Source organism: Nomascus leucogenys, chromosome 17, assembly GCF_006542625.1.
Source record: "Nomascus leucogenys isolate Asia chromosome 17, Asia_NLE_v1, whole genome shotgun sequence".
NCBI lineage: Eukaryota > Metazoa > Chordata > Mammalia > Primates > Hylobatidae > Nomascus > Nomascus leucogenys.
This window is the reverse complement of record NC_044397.1, coordinates 57,272,458-57,287,236: the sequence shown is the minus strand read 5'-3', so window position 1 is coordinate 57,287,236 and position 14,779 is coordinate 57,272,458. Positions and strand designations below refer to the sequence as shown.

The 14,779-nt window shown below is 41.0% G+C and overlaps 1 protein-coding gene across 1 annotated transcript in view; it reads left to right on the top strand.

Moving 5' to 3' along the window:
- ABCA13 (ATP binding cassette subfamily A member 13) overlaps positions 1–14,779 on the top strand; it is a 489,071-nt gene that overhangs the window by 125,111 nt on the left and 349,181 nt on the right. The window contains exon 24 of the mRNA XM_030795834.1: positions 14,311–14,505. Within this exon, the coding sequence (XP_030651694.1) occupies positions 14,311–14,505 (195 nt within the window). The remainder of the gene's footprint in view (positions 1–14,310; positions 14,506–14,779) is intronic.

Here is a 14,779-nt window from a genome sequence, read left to right as displayed (position 1 = left end):
TGCTCTTAGAGTAGGAGTTTTCCTTTCTTTGATTTGTTGTCTTACCAGAGTATTCTCAGTAAATGTGGTAGGTTCTCATTAAACACTCACTAAAATAAAGTGAAATTCCAGCTACTCTACCTCCATTAAGTCAGCTAGCGTTTCTTAGGTTTATGAAAGCCACATTACCTTATTTGCTCATTAGGAATTCTGAGAAATGAATATTGTGCTAAGGGCATTTGTGTCTCATTTAACTCCCTCTGAGCAGGGCATTTCTCTTCTTTCACAGATGAATGTGGTGCTGTGGAAGTCACAGCTGGGAGAGGGCCTGAAATCAAACCCAGGTCTTTGAACTTGAACTGTGTTATTCTTCCATCACATGATGTTATTGCTTCAATTTATTATAAATTAATAGTTCGAAGAAAATTACTGCTTGCTGATGGGTTTCCTCTTCTTCTACTTGCACTTATGTAAATATTTTTAAACCTTAATTCCCCAATTGGCATTGATCTCTGCAAAAATGCTTCTTGCTAGTTTTGGCAAAATATTTTTTCCTTTTTATTTTTAAAAATTAAACTTTTATTTTAGGCTTGGGGTGCATGTGCTGGTTTTTATATAGGCAAACTCGTGTCAGGGGGTTTGTAGTACAGATTATTTCATCACCTAGGTATTAAGCCTAGTATCCAATAGTTTTTTTTTCTGATTCTCTCCCTCCTTCCAACCTCCACCCTCAAATAGGCCCCAGTGTGCTTTGTTCCCCTCTTTGTATCCATGTGTTCTCATTATTTAGCTCCAACTTATATGTGAGAATTTGCGGTATTTGGTTTTCTCTTCTTGTATTCGATTGCTGACGATAATGGCCTCCAGGTCCATCCATGTCCCTCCAAAGGACGTGACCTTGTTCTTTTTATGGCTGCATAGTATTCCATGGTGTATATGTACCACATTTTCTTTATCCAGTTTGCCCTTGATGGGCATTTAGGTTGGTTTCATGTCTTTGCTATTGTGAGTAGTGCTGCAATGAACATACATGTGCAGGTATCTTTATGGCAGAATGATTTATATTCCTTTGGGTATATATCCAGTAATGGGTCAAATGGTAGTTCTCTTTTTAATTCTTTGAGGAATCGTCGCACTGGTTTCTACAATGGTTGAACTAATTTACATTCTCACCAGGAGTGTATAAATGTTCCCTTTTCTCTGCAACCTCATCAGAATCGGTTACTTTTTGACTTTTTAGTAATAATTATTCTAATTGGTGTGAGATGGTATCTCATTGTGGTTTTGATTTGCATGTCTCTAATGATATTGAGATTTTTTTCATATGCTTGTTGGCTGTATGTATGTTTTCTTCTGAAAAGTGTCTGTTCATGTCCTTTGCCCACTTTTTAATGAGGTTGTTTGTTTTTTTCTGGTAAATTTTTTCAAGTTCTTTATAGATACTGGATATTAGACCTTTGTCAGATGCATAGTTTGCAAAACCTCCCATTATGTAGATTGTCTGTTTGCTCTATTGATAGTTTCCTTTGCTGCGTGTAAGCTTTTTAGTTTAATTAGGTCCCATTTTTCAGTTTTTGCTTTTCTTGAGATTGCTTCTGGCATCTTCATCATGAAGTCTTGGCCCATTCCTATGTCCAGAATAGTATTACCTTGGTTGTCTTCCAGGGTTTTTACAGTTTTGGGTTTTACATTTAAACCTTTAACACATCCTGAGTTGATTTTTGTATAGCATAAGGAAGAAGCTCAGTTTCAATCTTCTGCACATGGCTAGCCAATTATCTCAGCACCATTTATTGAATAGGGAATCCTTTCCCTATTGCTTGTTTTTGTCAGGTTTGTCAAAGATCAGATAGTTATAGGTTTACGGCCTTATTTCTGGACTCTATTTTCTATTAGTTCCATAGGTCTATATGTCTGTTTTTGTGCCAGTACCATGCTGTTTTGGTTAATTGGATATTCTTTCAAGGTGTTTTTTATTTTTTTATTATTTTATTTATTTATTTATTTTTATTTTATTATTGTACTTTAAGTTTTAGGGTACATGTGCACAATGTGCAGGTTTGTTACATATGTATCCATGTGCCATGTTGGTGTGTTGCACCCATTAACTCATCATTTAGCATTAGGTGTATCTCCTAATGCTATCCCTCCCCCCTACCCCCACCCCACAACAGTCCCTGGAGTGTGATGTTCCCCTTCCTGTGTCCATGTGTTCTCATTGTTCAATTCCCACCTATGAGTGAGAACATGCGGTGTTTGGTTTTTTGATCTTGTGATAGTTTACTGAGAATGATGATTTCCAGTTTCATCCATGTCCCTACAAAGGACATGAACTCATCATTTTTTTTATGGCTGCATAGTATTCCATGGTGTATATGTGCCACATTTTCTTAATCCAGTCTATCATTGTTGGACATTTGGGTTGGTTCCAAGTCTTTGCTATTGTGAATAGTGCCACAATAAACATACGTGTGCATGTGTCTTTATAGCAGCATGATTTATTGTCCTTTGGGTATATACCCAGTAATGGGATGGCTGGGTCAAATGGTATTTCTAGTTCTAGATCCCTGAGGAATCCCCACACTGACTTCCACAATGGTTGAACTAGTTTACAGTCCCACCAACAGTGTAAAAGTGTTCCTATTTCTCCACATCCTCTCCAGCACCTGTTGTTTCCTGACTTTTTAAGGATGGCCATTCTAACTGATGTGAGATGGTATCTCATTGTGGTTTTGATTTGCATTTCTCTGATGGCCAGTGATGATGAACCTTTTTTCATGTGTTTTTTGGCTGCATAAATGTCTTCTTTTGAGAAGTGTCTGTTCATGTCCTTCGCCCACTTTTGGATGGGGTTGTTTGTTTTTTTCTTGTAAATTTGTTTGAGTTCATTGTAGATTCTGGATATCAGCCCTTTGTCAGATGAGTAGGTTGCGAAAATTTTCTCTCATTTTCTAGGTTGCCTGTTCACCCTGATGGTAGTTTCTTTTGCTGTGCAGAAGCTCTTTAGTTTAATTAGATCCCATTTGTCAATTTTGGCTTTTATTGCCATTGCTGTTGGTGTTTTAGACATGAAGCCCTTGCCCATGTCTATGTCCTGAATGGTATTGCCTAGGTTTTCTTCTGGGGTTTTTATGGTTTTAGGTCTAACATGTAAGTCTTTAATCCATCTTGAATTAATTTTTGTATAAGGTGTAAGGAAGGGATCCAGTTTCAGCTTTCTCCATATGGCTAGCCAGTTTTCCCAGCACCATTTATTAAATAGGGAATCCTTTCCCCATTGCTTGTTTTTGTCAGGTTTGTCAAAGATCAGATAGTTGTAGATATGTGGCATTATTTCTGAGGGCTCTGTTCTGTTCCATTGATCTATATCTCTGTTTTGGTACCAGTACCATGCTGTTTTGGTTACTGTAGCCTTGTAGTATAGTTTGAAGTCAGGTAGAGTGATGCCTCCAGCTTTGTTCTTTTGGGTTAGAATTGACTTGGCGATGCAGGCTCTTTTTTGGTTCCATATGAACTTTAAAGTAGTTTTTTCCAACTGTGTGAAGAAAGTCATTGGTAGCTTGATGGGGATGGCATTGAATCTATAAATTACCTTGGGCAGTATGGCCATTTTCACGATATTGATTCTTCCAACCCATGAGCATGGAATGTTCTTCCATTTGTTTGTATCTTCTTTTATTTCATTGAGCAGTGGTTTGTAGTTCTCCTTGAAGAGGTCTTTCACATCCCTTTTAACTTGGATTCCTAGGTATTTTATTCTCTTTGAAGCAATTGTGAATGGGAGTTCACTCATGATTTGGCTCTCTGTTTGTCTGTTATTGGTGTATAAGAATGCTTGTGATTTTTGTACGTTGATTTTGTATCCTGAGACTTTGCTGAAGTTGCTTATCAGCTTAAGGAGATTTTGGGCTGAGACAGTGGGGTTTTCTAGATATACAATCATGTCATCTGCAAACAGGGACAATTTGACTTCCTCTTTTCCTAATTAAATACCCTTTATTTCCTTCTTCTGCCTAATTGCCCTGGCCAGAACTTCCAACACTATGTTGAATAGGAGTGGTGAAGGAGGGCATCCCTGTCTTGTGCCAGTTTTCAAAGAGAATGCTTCCGGTTTTTGCTCATTCAGTATGATATTGGCTGTGGGTTTGTCATAGATAGCTCTTATTATTTTGAGATATGTCCCATCAATACCTAATTAATTGAGAGTTTTTAGCATGAAGCGTTGATGAATTTTGTCAAAGGCGTTTTCTGCATCTATTGAGATAATCATGTGATTTTTGTCTTTGGTTCTGTTCATATGCTGGATTACATTTATTGATTTGCGTATGTTGAACCAGCCTTGCATCCCAGGGATGAAGCCCACTTGATCATGGTGAATAAGCTTTTTGATGTGCTGCTGGATTCGGTTTGCCAGTATTTTATTGAGGATTTTTGCATCAATGTTCATCAAGGATATTGGTCTAAAATTCTCTTTTTTGGTTGTGTCTCTGCCCGGCTTTGGTATCAGGATGATGCTGGCCTCATAAAATGAGTTAGGGAGGATTCCCTCTTTTTCTATCGATTGGAGTAGTTTCAGAAGGAATGGTACCAGTTCCTCCTTGTACCTCTGGTAGAATTCGGCTGTGAATCCGTCTGGTCCTGGACTCTTTTTGGTTGGTAAGCTATTGATTATTGCCACAATTTCAGAGCCTGTTATTGGTCTATTCAGAGATTCAACTTCTTCCTGGTTTAGTCTTGGGAGGGTGTATATGTCGAGGAATTTATCCATTTCTTCTAGATTTTCTAGTTTATTTGCATAGAGGTGTTTGTAGTATTCTCTGATGGTAGTTTGTATTTCTGTGGGATTGGTGGTGATATCCCCTTTATCAGTTTTTATTGCATCTATTTGATTCTTCTCTCTTTTCTTCTTTATTAATCTTGCTAGCGGTCTATCAATTTTGTTGATCTTTTCAAAAAACCGGCTCCTGGATTCATTAATTTTTTTGAAGGGCTTTTTGTGTCTCTATTTCCTTCAGTTCTGCTCTGATTTTAGTTATTTCTAGCCTTCTGCTAGCTTTTGAATGTGTTTGCTCTTGCTTTTCTAGTTCTTTTAATTGTGAGGTTAGGGTGTCAATTTTGGATCTTTCTTGCTTTCTCTTGTGGGAATTTAGTGCTATAAATTTCCCTCTACACACTGCTTTGAATGTGTCCCAGAGATTCTGGTATGTTGTTTCTTTGTTCTCGTTGGTTTCAAAGAACATCTTTATTTTCGCCTTCATTTCGTTATGTACCCAGTATTCCTTCAGGAGCAGGTTGTACAGTTTCCATGTAGTTGAGTGGTTTTGAGTGAGTTTCTTAATCCTGAGCTCTAGTTTGATTGCACTGTGGTCTGAGAGACAGTTTGTTATAATTTCTGTTCTTTTACATTTGCTGAGGAGTGCTTTACTTCCAACTATGTGGTCAATTTTGGAATAGGTGTGGTATGGTGCTGAAAAAAATGTATATACTGTTAGTTGGGGTGGAGAGTTCTGTAGATGTCTGTTAGGTCCTCTTGGTGCAGAGCTGAGTTCAATTCCTGGGTATCCTTGTTAACTTTCTGTCTCGTTGATCTGTCTAATGTTGACAGTGGGGTGTTAAAGTCTCCCATTATTATTGTGTGGGAGTCTAAGTCTCTTTGTAGGTCACTCAGGACTTGCTTTATGAATCTGGGTGCTCCTGTATTAGGTGCATATATATTTAGGATAGTTAGCTCTTCTTGTTGAATTGATCCCTTTACCATTATGTAATGGCCTTGTCTCTTTTGATCTTTGTTGGTTTAAAGTTTGTTTTATCAGAGACTAGGATTGCAACCCCTGCCTTTTTTTGTTTTCCATTTGCTTGGTAGATCTTCCTCCATCCTTTTATTTTGAGCCTATGTGTGTCTCTGCACGTGAGATGTGTTTCCTGAATACTGCACACTGATGGGTCTTGACTCTTTATCCAATTTGCCAGTCTGTGTCTTTTAACTGGAGCATTTAGTCCATTTACATTTAAAGTTAATATTGTTATGTGTGAATTTGATCCCATCATTATGATGATAGCTGGTTATTTTGCTCGTTAGTTGATGCAGTTTCTTCCTAGCCTCGATAGTCTTTACAATTTGGCATGATTTTGCAGTGGCTGGTACCAGTTGTTCCTTTCCATGTTTAGTGCTTCCTTCAGGAGCTCTGTTAGGGCAGGCCTGGTGGTGACAACATCTCTCAGCATTTGCTTGTCTGTAAGGTATTTTATTTCCCCTTCACTTATGAAGCTTAGTTTGGCTGGATATGAAATTCTGGGTTGAAAATTCTTTTCTTTAAGAATGTTGAATATTAGCCCCCACTCTCTTCTGGCTTGTAGAGTTTCTGCCGAGAGATCAGCTGTTAGTCTGATGGGCTTCCCTTTGTGGGTAACCCGAGTTTCTCTCTGGCTGCTCTTAACATTTTTTCCTTCATTTCAACTTTGGTGAATCTGACAATTATGTGTCTTGGAGTTGCTCTTCTCGAGGAGTATCTTTGTGGCATTCTCTGTATTTCCTGAATCTGAATGTTGGCCTGCCTTGCTAGATTGGGGAAGTTCTCCTGGATAATATCCTGCAGAGCGTTTTCCAACTTGGTTCCATTCTCCCCGTCACTTTCAGGTACACCAATCAGACGTAGATTTGGTCTTTTCACATAGTCCCATATTTCTTGGAGGCTTTGTTTGTTTCCTTTTATTCTTTTTTCTTTAAACTTCCCTTCTCGCTTCATTTCATTCATTTCATCTTCCATCGCTGATACCCTTTCTTCCAGTTGATTGCATCAGCTCCTGAGGCTTCTGCATTCCTCACGTAGTTCTTGAGCCTTGGCTTTCAGCTCCATCAGCTCCTTTAAGCACTTCTCTGTATTGGTTATTCTAGTTATACATTGGTCTGATTCTTTTTCAAAGTTTTTAACTTCTTTGCCTTTGGCTTGAATTTCCTCCTGTAGCTCGGAGTAGTTTGGTCATCTGAAGCCTTCTTCTCTCAACTCGTCAAAGTCATTCTCCGTCCAGATTTGTTCCGTTGCTGGTGAGGAACTGCATTCCTTTGGAGGAGGAGAGGCACTCTGGTTTTTAGAGTTTCCAGTTTTTCTGCTCTGTTTTTTCCCCATCTTTGTGGTTTTATCTACTTTTGTTCTTTGATGATGGTGATGTACAGATGGGTTTTTGGCGTGGATGTCCTTTCTGTTTGTTAGTTTTCCTTATAACAGACAGGACCCTCAGCTGCAGGTCTGTTGGAGTTTGCTAGAGGTCCACTCCAGATGCTGTTTGCCTGGATGTCAGCAGGGGTGGCTGCAGAACAGCAGATTTTTCGTGAAACGCGAATGCTGCTGCCTGATCGTTCCTCTGGAAGTTTTGTCTCAGAGGAGTACCTGGCTATGTGTGGTGTCAGTCTGCCCCTACTGGGGGGTGCCTCCCAGTTAGGCTGCTCAGGGGTCACGGATCCACTTGAGGAGGCAGTCTGCTTGTTCTCAGATCTCCAGCTGCTTGCTGGGAGAACCACTACTCTCTTCAAAGCTGTCAGACAGGGACATTTAAGTCTGCAGAGGTTACTGCTGTCTTTTTGTTTGTCTGTGCCCTGCCCCTGGAGGTGGAGCCTACAGAGGCAGGCAGTCCTCCTTGAGCTGTGGTGGGCTCCACCCAGTTTGAGCTTCCTGGCTGCTTTGTTTACCTAATCAAGCCTGGGCAATGGTGGGCGCCCCTCCCCCAGCCTCGCTGCCGCCTTGCTGTTTAATCTCAGACTGCTGTGCTAGCAATCAGCGAGACTCCGTGGGCATAGGACCCTCCGAGTCAGATGCTGGATATAATCTCCCAGTGTGCCGTTTTTTAAGCCTGTCGGAAAAGCGCAGTATTAGGGTGGGCGTGACCCGATTTTCCAGGTGCCGTCTGTCACCCCTTTCTTTGACTAGGAAAGGGAACTCCCTGACCCCTTGCACTTCCCGAGTGAGGCAATGCCTTGCCCTGCTTCGTCTAGCCCATGGTGCGCTGCACCCACTGTCCTGCGCCCACTGTCTGGCACTCCCTGGTGAGATGAACCCATACCTTAGATGGAAATGCAGAAATCAGCCGTCTTCTTCATCGCTCACGCTGGGAGCTGTAGACCGGAGCTGTTCCTATTCTCAAGATGTTTTTTTAATATCAAATTCTGATACTTTAATTTGCAAAGTATCATTTTTTTCTCTCACCTTCATCAGTCACCAAAAGATGAGAGTATCTTTTATATTTTCATCCAAGTCATTAGTGCAGAAAGATTACCATGGCATAGGAAGGTATCACCTAACACCTATTTATTTGTTTGGGCTTTTAAATCAGTTGCAACATGTCTGTCTGGGGTGTCTTGGTAATTTATTAGCCTAATAATTTCATCGTTAAAAGAAAATGACTTTATATTGACATGGCTCGTTGATCATGACTGTATTGACATGGTTTCCAGCAATTTTCTTTTTCTTCAAGGGCTTACACATAATCTTTTGGATAATCCATGATCAGAATTCTTCAAGAATTGACATTATTATCTATTAGTAATTTCTAAAGTCTACTTTACAAAATAAAACCTGGATAGTTTTTATTTCCATCACGACTTCTTAAAAACTGTAGACAGTAGAACTGTCACTCCTTCTGAAGGCATGAAGAGGGAACAGGGAGAGAGGGAACTGGAAATGGAGACAGAGAAGGTGGTGGAGAGGGTGGCCAGACAGCAGCCATGGCCTCACTGCAGAACTACAGCCAGGCTGAATAGTAGTTCTCTTTAAGTTCTTTGAGAAATCCCCACACTGCTTTCCATAGTGGCTGAGCTAATTTACATTCCCACCAACAGTGTATAAATGTTCCCTTTTTCTACAATCTCACAAACATCTTTTATTTTTTGACTTTTTAATAATAGCCTTTCTGACTGGTGTGAGATAGGATCTCCTTGTGGTTTTGACTTGCATTTCTCTAATGATCAGTGATGGAACAATAGACATGGGGGACTGCTAGAGAGGGACTACCAGATGGGGAGGATGGGAGGGGGAAAACGAGTTGAAAAACCACCTATTGGGCACTATGCTCACTACCTGGGTGATGTGATGGTTCATATACCAAACCTCAGCAACACACAATTTACCCATGCAACAAACCTGCACGTACCCTGTAAACCTAAAATAAAATTTGAGAAAACAAGGAACTGCAGCCAGATGATGCCTGCCTTACTGGGCAAGGACACCATTGGCACTGCCCTAGAGGCCAGCTGCCAGGATGCTTATCCACAGACCTCTTAGGCATCCTGTTTTACTCTTCCAGTGTGAAGATGGTTCTCTTTAGGAATATGAAAACCAAGAAGGAATTAATTAGTTCTCTTTAGTGTAATCATCATCCTTAATCAATAAACCCACCTAATTCTTATTCATCTTTTCCCTTAAATACCCTGTAAGTCAAAACTGTGCTTTTGCTGGTAGTGACTGATAGGCTTCTTAGTAGTATTGTCATTTTTGAGCACTTATATACACTACCCCTGAGCTGAATGCTTTACATCTCATTTAATTCTCTTTGGAGAATTAAACAACTCTTTGGAGTCCTTTGTCTTTTATTGTCATCCCTGGTTGTATAGACAAAGAAACTGAAGTGTGTAGATGTTAAGCAGCTTTCAGGAAGTCAGACAGTAAGAGCTGGAGTCAGGATCCACCACCTTGCCACAGTGTGGCTTCAGTCCTTCTGGACAGGTTCTCGCAGCCTTCCCCTGCCCTCCGATGCTCATCTCTTATACTTGCCTCTTTATCCTGTGAGCAGCTCGGAGCTCAAATAGGTCCCCAGTGGCAGAGAGCCACACTGCTCCTCTCTGAAGGGCGTAGGGCCTATTTTTAAATACCTGCCCTCCTTTCATTGTCTTGTCTTACAAATTCTAACTTGGCAGACTCTCTCTCCCCATCATCTCCAGTTCCCTCGAATCATTGTCCGTGTTTCCCTTCCGGTCACAGCTGAGCTGAGGGCAGCTTTTCCTGCCATGCTTTCCCAACCTCTGAGTCTACAATGAGCAGCTGGGAAACATGGAGGCCATCTCTGGTGCTCTCCTCTGAATGCGATTTGGGTTTCGGCAGATGTCCAATAAACAAAGCTCTTGCTAAAAATGCAATTGCCTCTCCTAAGGATCATTGTCATTTTTAAATCACATAAGTACTCACATAATTATCTAAGTGGCCAAGTGTGTATGAGCCAGGCTCGCAGGGCAGAGAGGCATCGCCCTGGATCCTCAGCCCCCTTACAGCTTTCCAAGCCAAACACGGACACACAGGAAAATCAGCAGGAACTTGGCATTCTGTTTCTGATAATTTGCAGCATTAGCCTATGCAAAGCCTGAGATAAAAGGTGCCTGTTTTACTTTGAATAGAAATCACACAAGATGTTTCCAATCAAGCACAACTCAGTGTAGTCTTTGTTTTTCTAATCTTCCTCCCCTCCTATCTACTCTCAAACAGGAACAACGAACGCAATACAATCTTTAAAAGATAAATAGTAATATTTGGAAAACCAAGGGAAAGCAGAGGGAGCAAATGTGCTGCTGGGGCTGTGGCTTCTGTGCATTGTGACTGCGGAGCTTCCACACGACAGGGTGTGGGATCCTCTCTATTTGGTAAAAAGAGATGTAAAAAATTTCAGGACAAATATTTTTTGTCCTGGGACTACACTCTAAAAAACGTATTAAATATGATCTTGCATGGGGACCACTGTGTGACATGCTAGAAAGCAATTAAGACAAATGTTCTATGGCAAATGCAGAAAGGACTCTCATTGGGCCAGCTTGGGTTGATGCCCATGAAAAGCCAGGGCGATTCCCCTGAATTGGGGGTTTGGATGAGGCCCATTTTCAGGAATAGTGTCATGCAAAAGCCTATTTTGTGGGACGGATCAAAGAGAGGCTCCTCTTGTGAAAGCAAAGGGTAGATGCCTATATTCTGCTCCCAACCTCCTCCTGAGAGCTTCCCCTTTGTCCAGAGACAGCATGATTGAAAACAGTGGCATTAAGGAAAATTTCACCAACGTGTGTCTGCACAATGCCAGTCCTATGTGAAAAAAGTTCTTCTTGGTAAATTAGTGATGAAAATACTTAATATTCTTTCTTAAAGACTCAAAATGCACACTAGCATACTAGAGTATCATAGCCATTGTTGATGATTAATTTTGTTTGTCAACTTGGTTAGGCTGCAGTACTCAGACATTTGTTCAAACTAAATATTCTAAATGTCCCTGTGCAGGTATTTTTTAGATGACATTAACAGTTAAATCAGTAGACTTTGAGTAAAGAAGATTACTGGCCATAATGTGAGTCAGCCTTATCCAACCAGTTGAAGGCAAAAAAAGCAAGAAAGTCCCCCAAGGAAGAGTAAGTTCCGTCTTCAGGTAGCCTGCAGATGTGAGCTGCAATGTCAGCTCCTTCCTGGGTCCCGAATCCGCCGGCCCACCCTGCAGATTTTGGGCTTGCCAGCCCCCACATTTGCATGAGCCAATTCCTTAAAATAAATCTCTCTCCATGTATGTATGCTATGTGTCACTTAATGACTGGGATTCATTCTGAGAAATGCATCATTAGGTGATATCATCATTATGTGAACATTATAGCATGTACTTAGACAAACCTAGCTGGTACAGCTTATTACACACCTAGGCTATATGGTACGGCCTGTTGCTCCTAGGCTACAAACCTGTACAGCAGATTACTCTACTGAATACTGTAGGCAATTATAACATCGTGGTAAGTATTTCTATATCAAAACTTAGAAAACACAAGAACATATTTTACGATACCTGTTCTAAACATAGAAAAGGTACTGAAAAATATGGTATAAAAGATAAATAAAATGGTATGCCTGTATGGGGTGCTTGGCAGGAATAAAGCTACAGGACTGAAGTTGCTCTGGGTGAGTCAGTAAGTGAGTAGCAAGCGAATGTGAAGGCCTAGGACATGCCTGTACACCACTGTAGACTCAATAAACATTGTGTGTTTCTACATTTATAAAAAAAAATTTCTTTCTTCGATCATAGATTAACCTTAGCTTACTGTAACGTTTTTTACTTTATAAACTTTAATTTTTTTTTTTAAGACAGAGTCTTGCTCTGTTGCCCAGGCTGGAGTGCAGTGGCACGATCTCGGCTCACTGAGAGCTCCACCTCCTTGGTTCAAGCAATTCCCCTGCCTCAGCCTCCCAAGCAGCTGGAATTACAGGTGCACGCCACCACACCTAATTTTTTTTTTTGTATTATAAGTAGAGACAGGGTTTCACCATGTTGACCAGACTGGTCTCAAACTCCTGACCTCAGGCAATCTGCCTGCCTTGGCCTCCCAAAGTACTGGGATTATAGGTGTGAGCCACTGCGCCCTGCCGAAACTTTAAAATTTTAAAAAACTTTTGGACTCTTCAGTGATAACACTTATATTAAAACACAAATACATTGCACAGCTGTACAATTGTTTTCCTTTGTGTCCTTATTCTATAAGCTTTTTTCTATTTTAAGTTTTTTTACTTTTAACTTTTAAAATCGTATTATTAAAAATTAAGGCACAAACACACAGTCTAGCCTAGGCCTACATCAGGTCAGGATCATGAATACCACTGTCTTCCACCTCCACAGCTTATTTCACTGGGAGGTCTTCAGGGGCAATAACATGCATAGAGCTGTCATCTCCTGTGATAACAATGTCTTCTTCTGGATACCTCCTGAGGGACTTGCCTGTGGCTGTTTTACAGTTAAAATTTTTTTTAATAACTAGAAAGAGTATACTCTAAAATAATGATAATATAGTATAGTTAGTACACAAACCAGTAATATAGTCATTTATTATCCTTGTCACTATTATGTACTGTACATAATTGTATGTGTGATACTTTTGCTATGAATGGGAGTACAGCAGGTTTGTTTACGCCGGCACTGCCACAGACACTTGAATAATATGCCAGGCTACAACACTACAATGGCTAATGTCACTAGAAGATAGGAATTTTTTCATCTCCATTATAATCTTATTTTTCATCTCCATTATAATCTTATGGGACTACCACCATATATGCGGCTTGTCATCATGTACCAGACAGCAATATTTTGGTCAACAATGGACCCCATATAGGATAGTGGTCCCATGAGATTATACTACTGTATTTTTACTGTACCTTTTCTATGTTTAGATATGTTCAGCCACACAAATACTTACCACTGTGTGACAGCTGCCTACAGGATTCAGTACAGTGACACACTGTACAGGTTTGTAGTCTAGGAGCAATAGACCGTACCCTATAGCCTAGGTATGTAGTAGGCTGTATCATCTAGGATGCTGTAAGTGCACACTATCATGTTCACACAATTAAACAATTACCCAATGGTGCATTTCCCAAATGTATCCTTGTCATTATGAGACACATGACTGCACACACACACATACACACACACACACACATTCTATTGGTTCTGTTTCTCTGGAGGACCCTGACTGCTACACCATTATCTATATCTTACTGTATTTTGGGGACATTTTATGGCATCTGTTGAGTTCTCTGTGCTCTTATTCAGTGCGCATGGTTCCTCTTCACATGGGTTCGTGCACTTCGGACTCAATTGGCTTGAATGTTTCACAGCAGTCATACCCATCAGGAGCAAAAACATGGAGCAGGAAGTATGGTTTTTGTTTTATTTCGCTTTGTAATTTGGCATATCACAAATGTCCTTAACTGAAAAGCATACCCAAATGAAGAGGTGTGTCAAAGCCTTTAATTGCGATGCATGATAGTAATAAACTAGAGACTAATACAAGTTGTCCTCAGTGCCTCCTTCTGAGTTTACTAGCTTTAAAAAAATATGTAACAAGCTTGGTAATCCTGTTTTCAATCGAAAAATGAAGGAGGCCAAAAATATCAGCTTCACACTGATGACAGTGAAAAGTGGAAGCTGATAAACTGAAAGCCAAGGGTAAGACTTAATATCAGACAAACAAGACACAGATGCTAACTATGTGTCGTCGGGGTGGCATTGGAGGGTGTGGGGCTTGGTGGGCATTCAGAGTGAACCTCGCAGAGAGCAGAGGGACAGAGTTTCAGAAGGGTGATCCAAAGACCTCAAGCGAGGGCAAATTTTGTAAGAAGTCAGAGAATGATGTGCACACTTCAGAAACATTTCCATCAAAATGTTGAGAATCGAACCACAGTTCGGGCTCCCCGCATCTGCAGGTCAGTCCCCGGAGTTGGGAAATCCACTCTTGGGCGACTCCCTGCCAATGAAGCTCCGGTCTGAGGTGGTGAAGCACATGACGTCATAGGTATACTCACCTCTAATCTCTGTGCTTTGAAACAGGTTCTCTTCAGTGCCCTCACCGTCGCTCTGTCTGGAAAGTGTGATCAGGAAATCCTTCATCTCCTGCTGACATTTCCCGAAGGGGAAAAATCTTGGATAGCGACGAAGGAACTCTGTAGCCTGCCAGGGTCAAAAGTGTATCCTCTGATTGTATTGCTGAGTCGAAACCTGGATGTGCGAGCTTTCATTTACAAGGTATGGGGAGCATGCTGGCTGGGGGCGGTCCTCTGCAGGACTCTGCTGTGGTGGCTACAGATAAGTAGAGTAGTCCTAGGGGTGCAGCAGTGGGAGACCAGTACCCGGCCACTCTGCAGTGGTCTCCACCAGCCTGTGGTGTCACCTGTTTGCTGAATCCAGGGTGGGGCTCAAGAAGACTTTGTTGTAATAAAGGGATGTTCAGGAGACCATTCAGGGGGCCCTTGGAAACACTTGTCAGGGCACTGGGACAGAGTTGGTGGTGATCTCCATG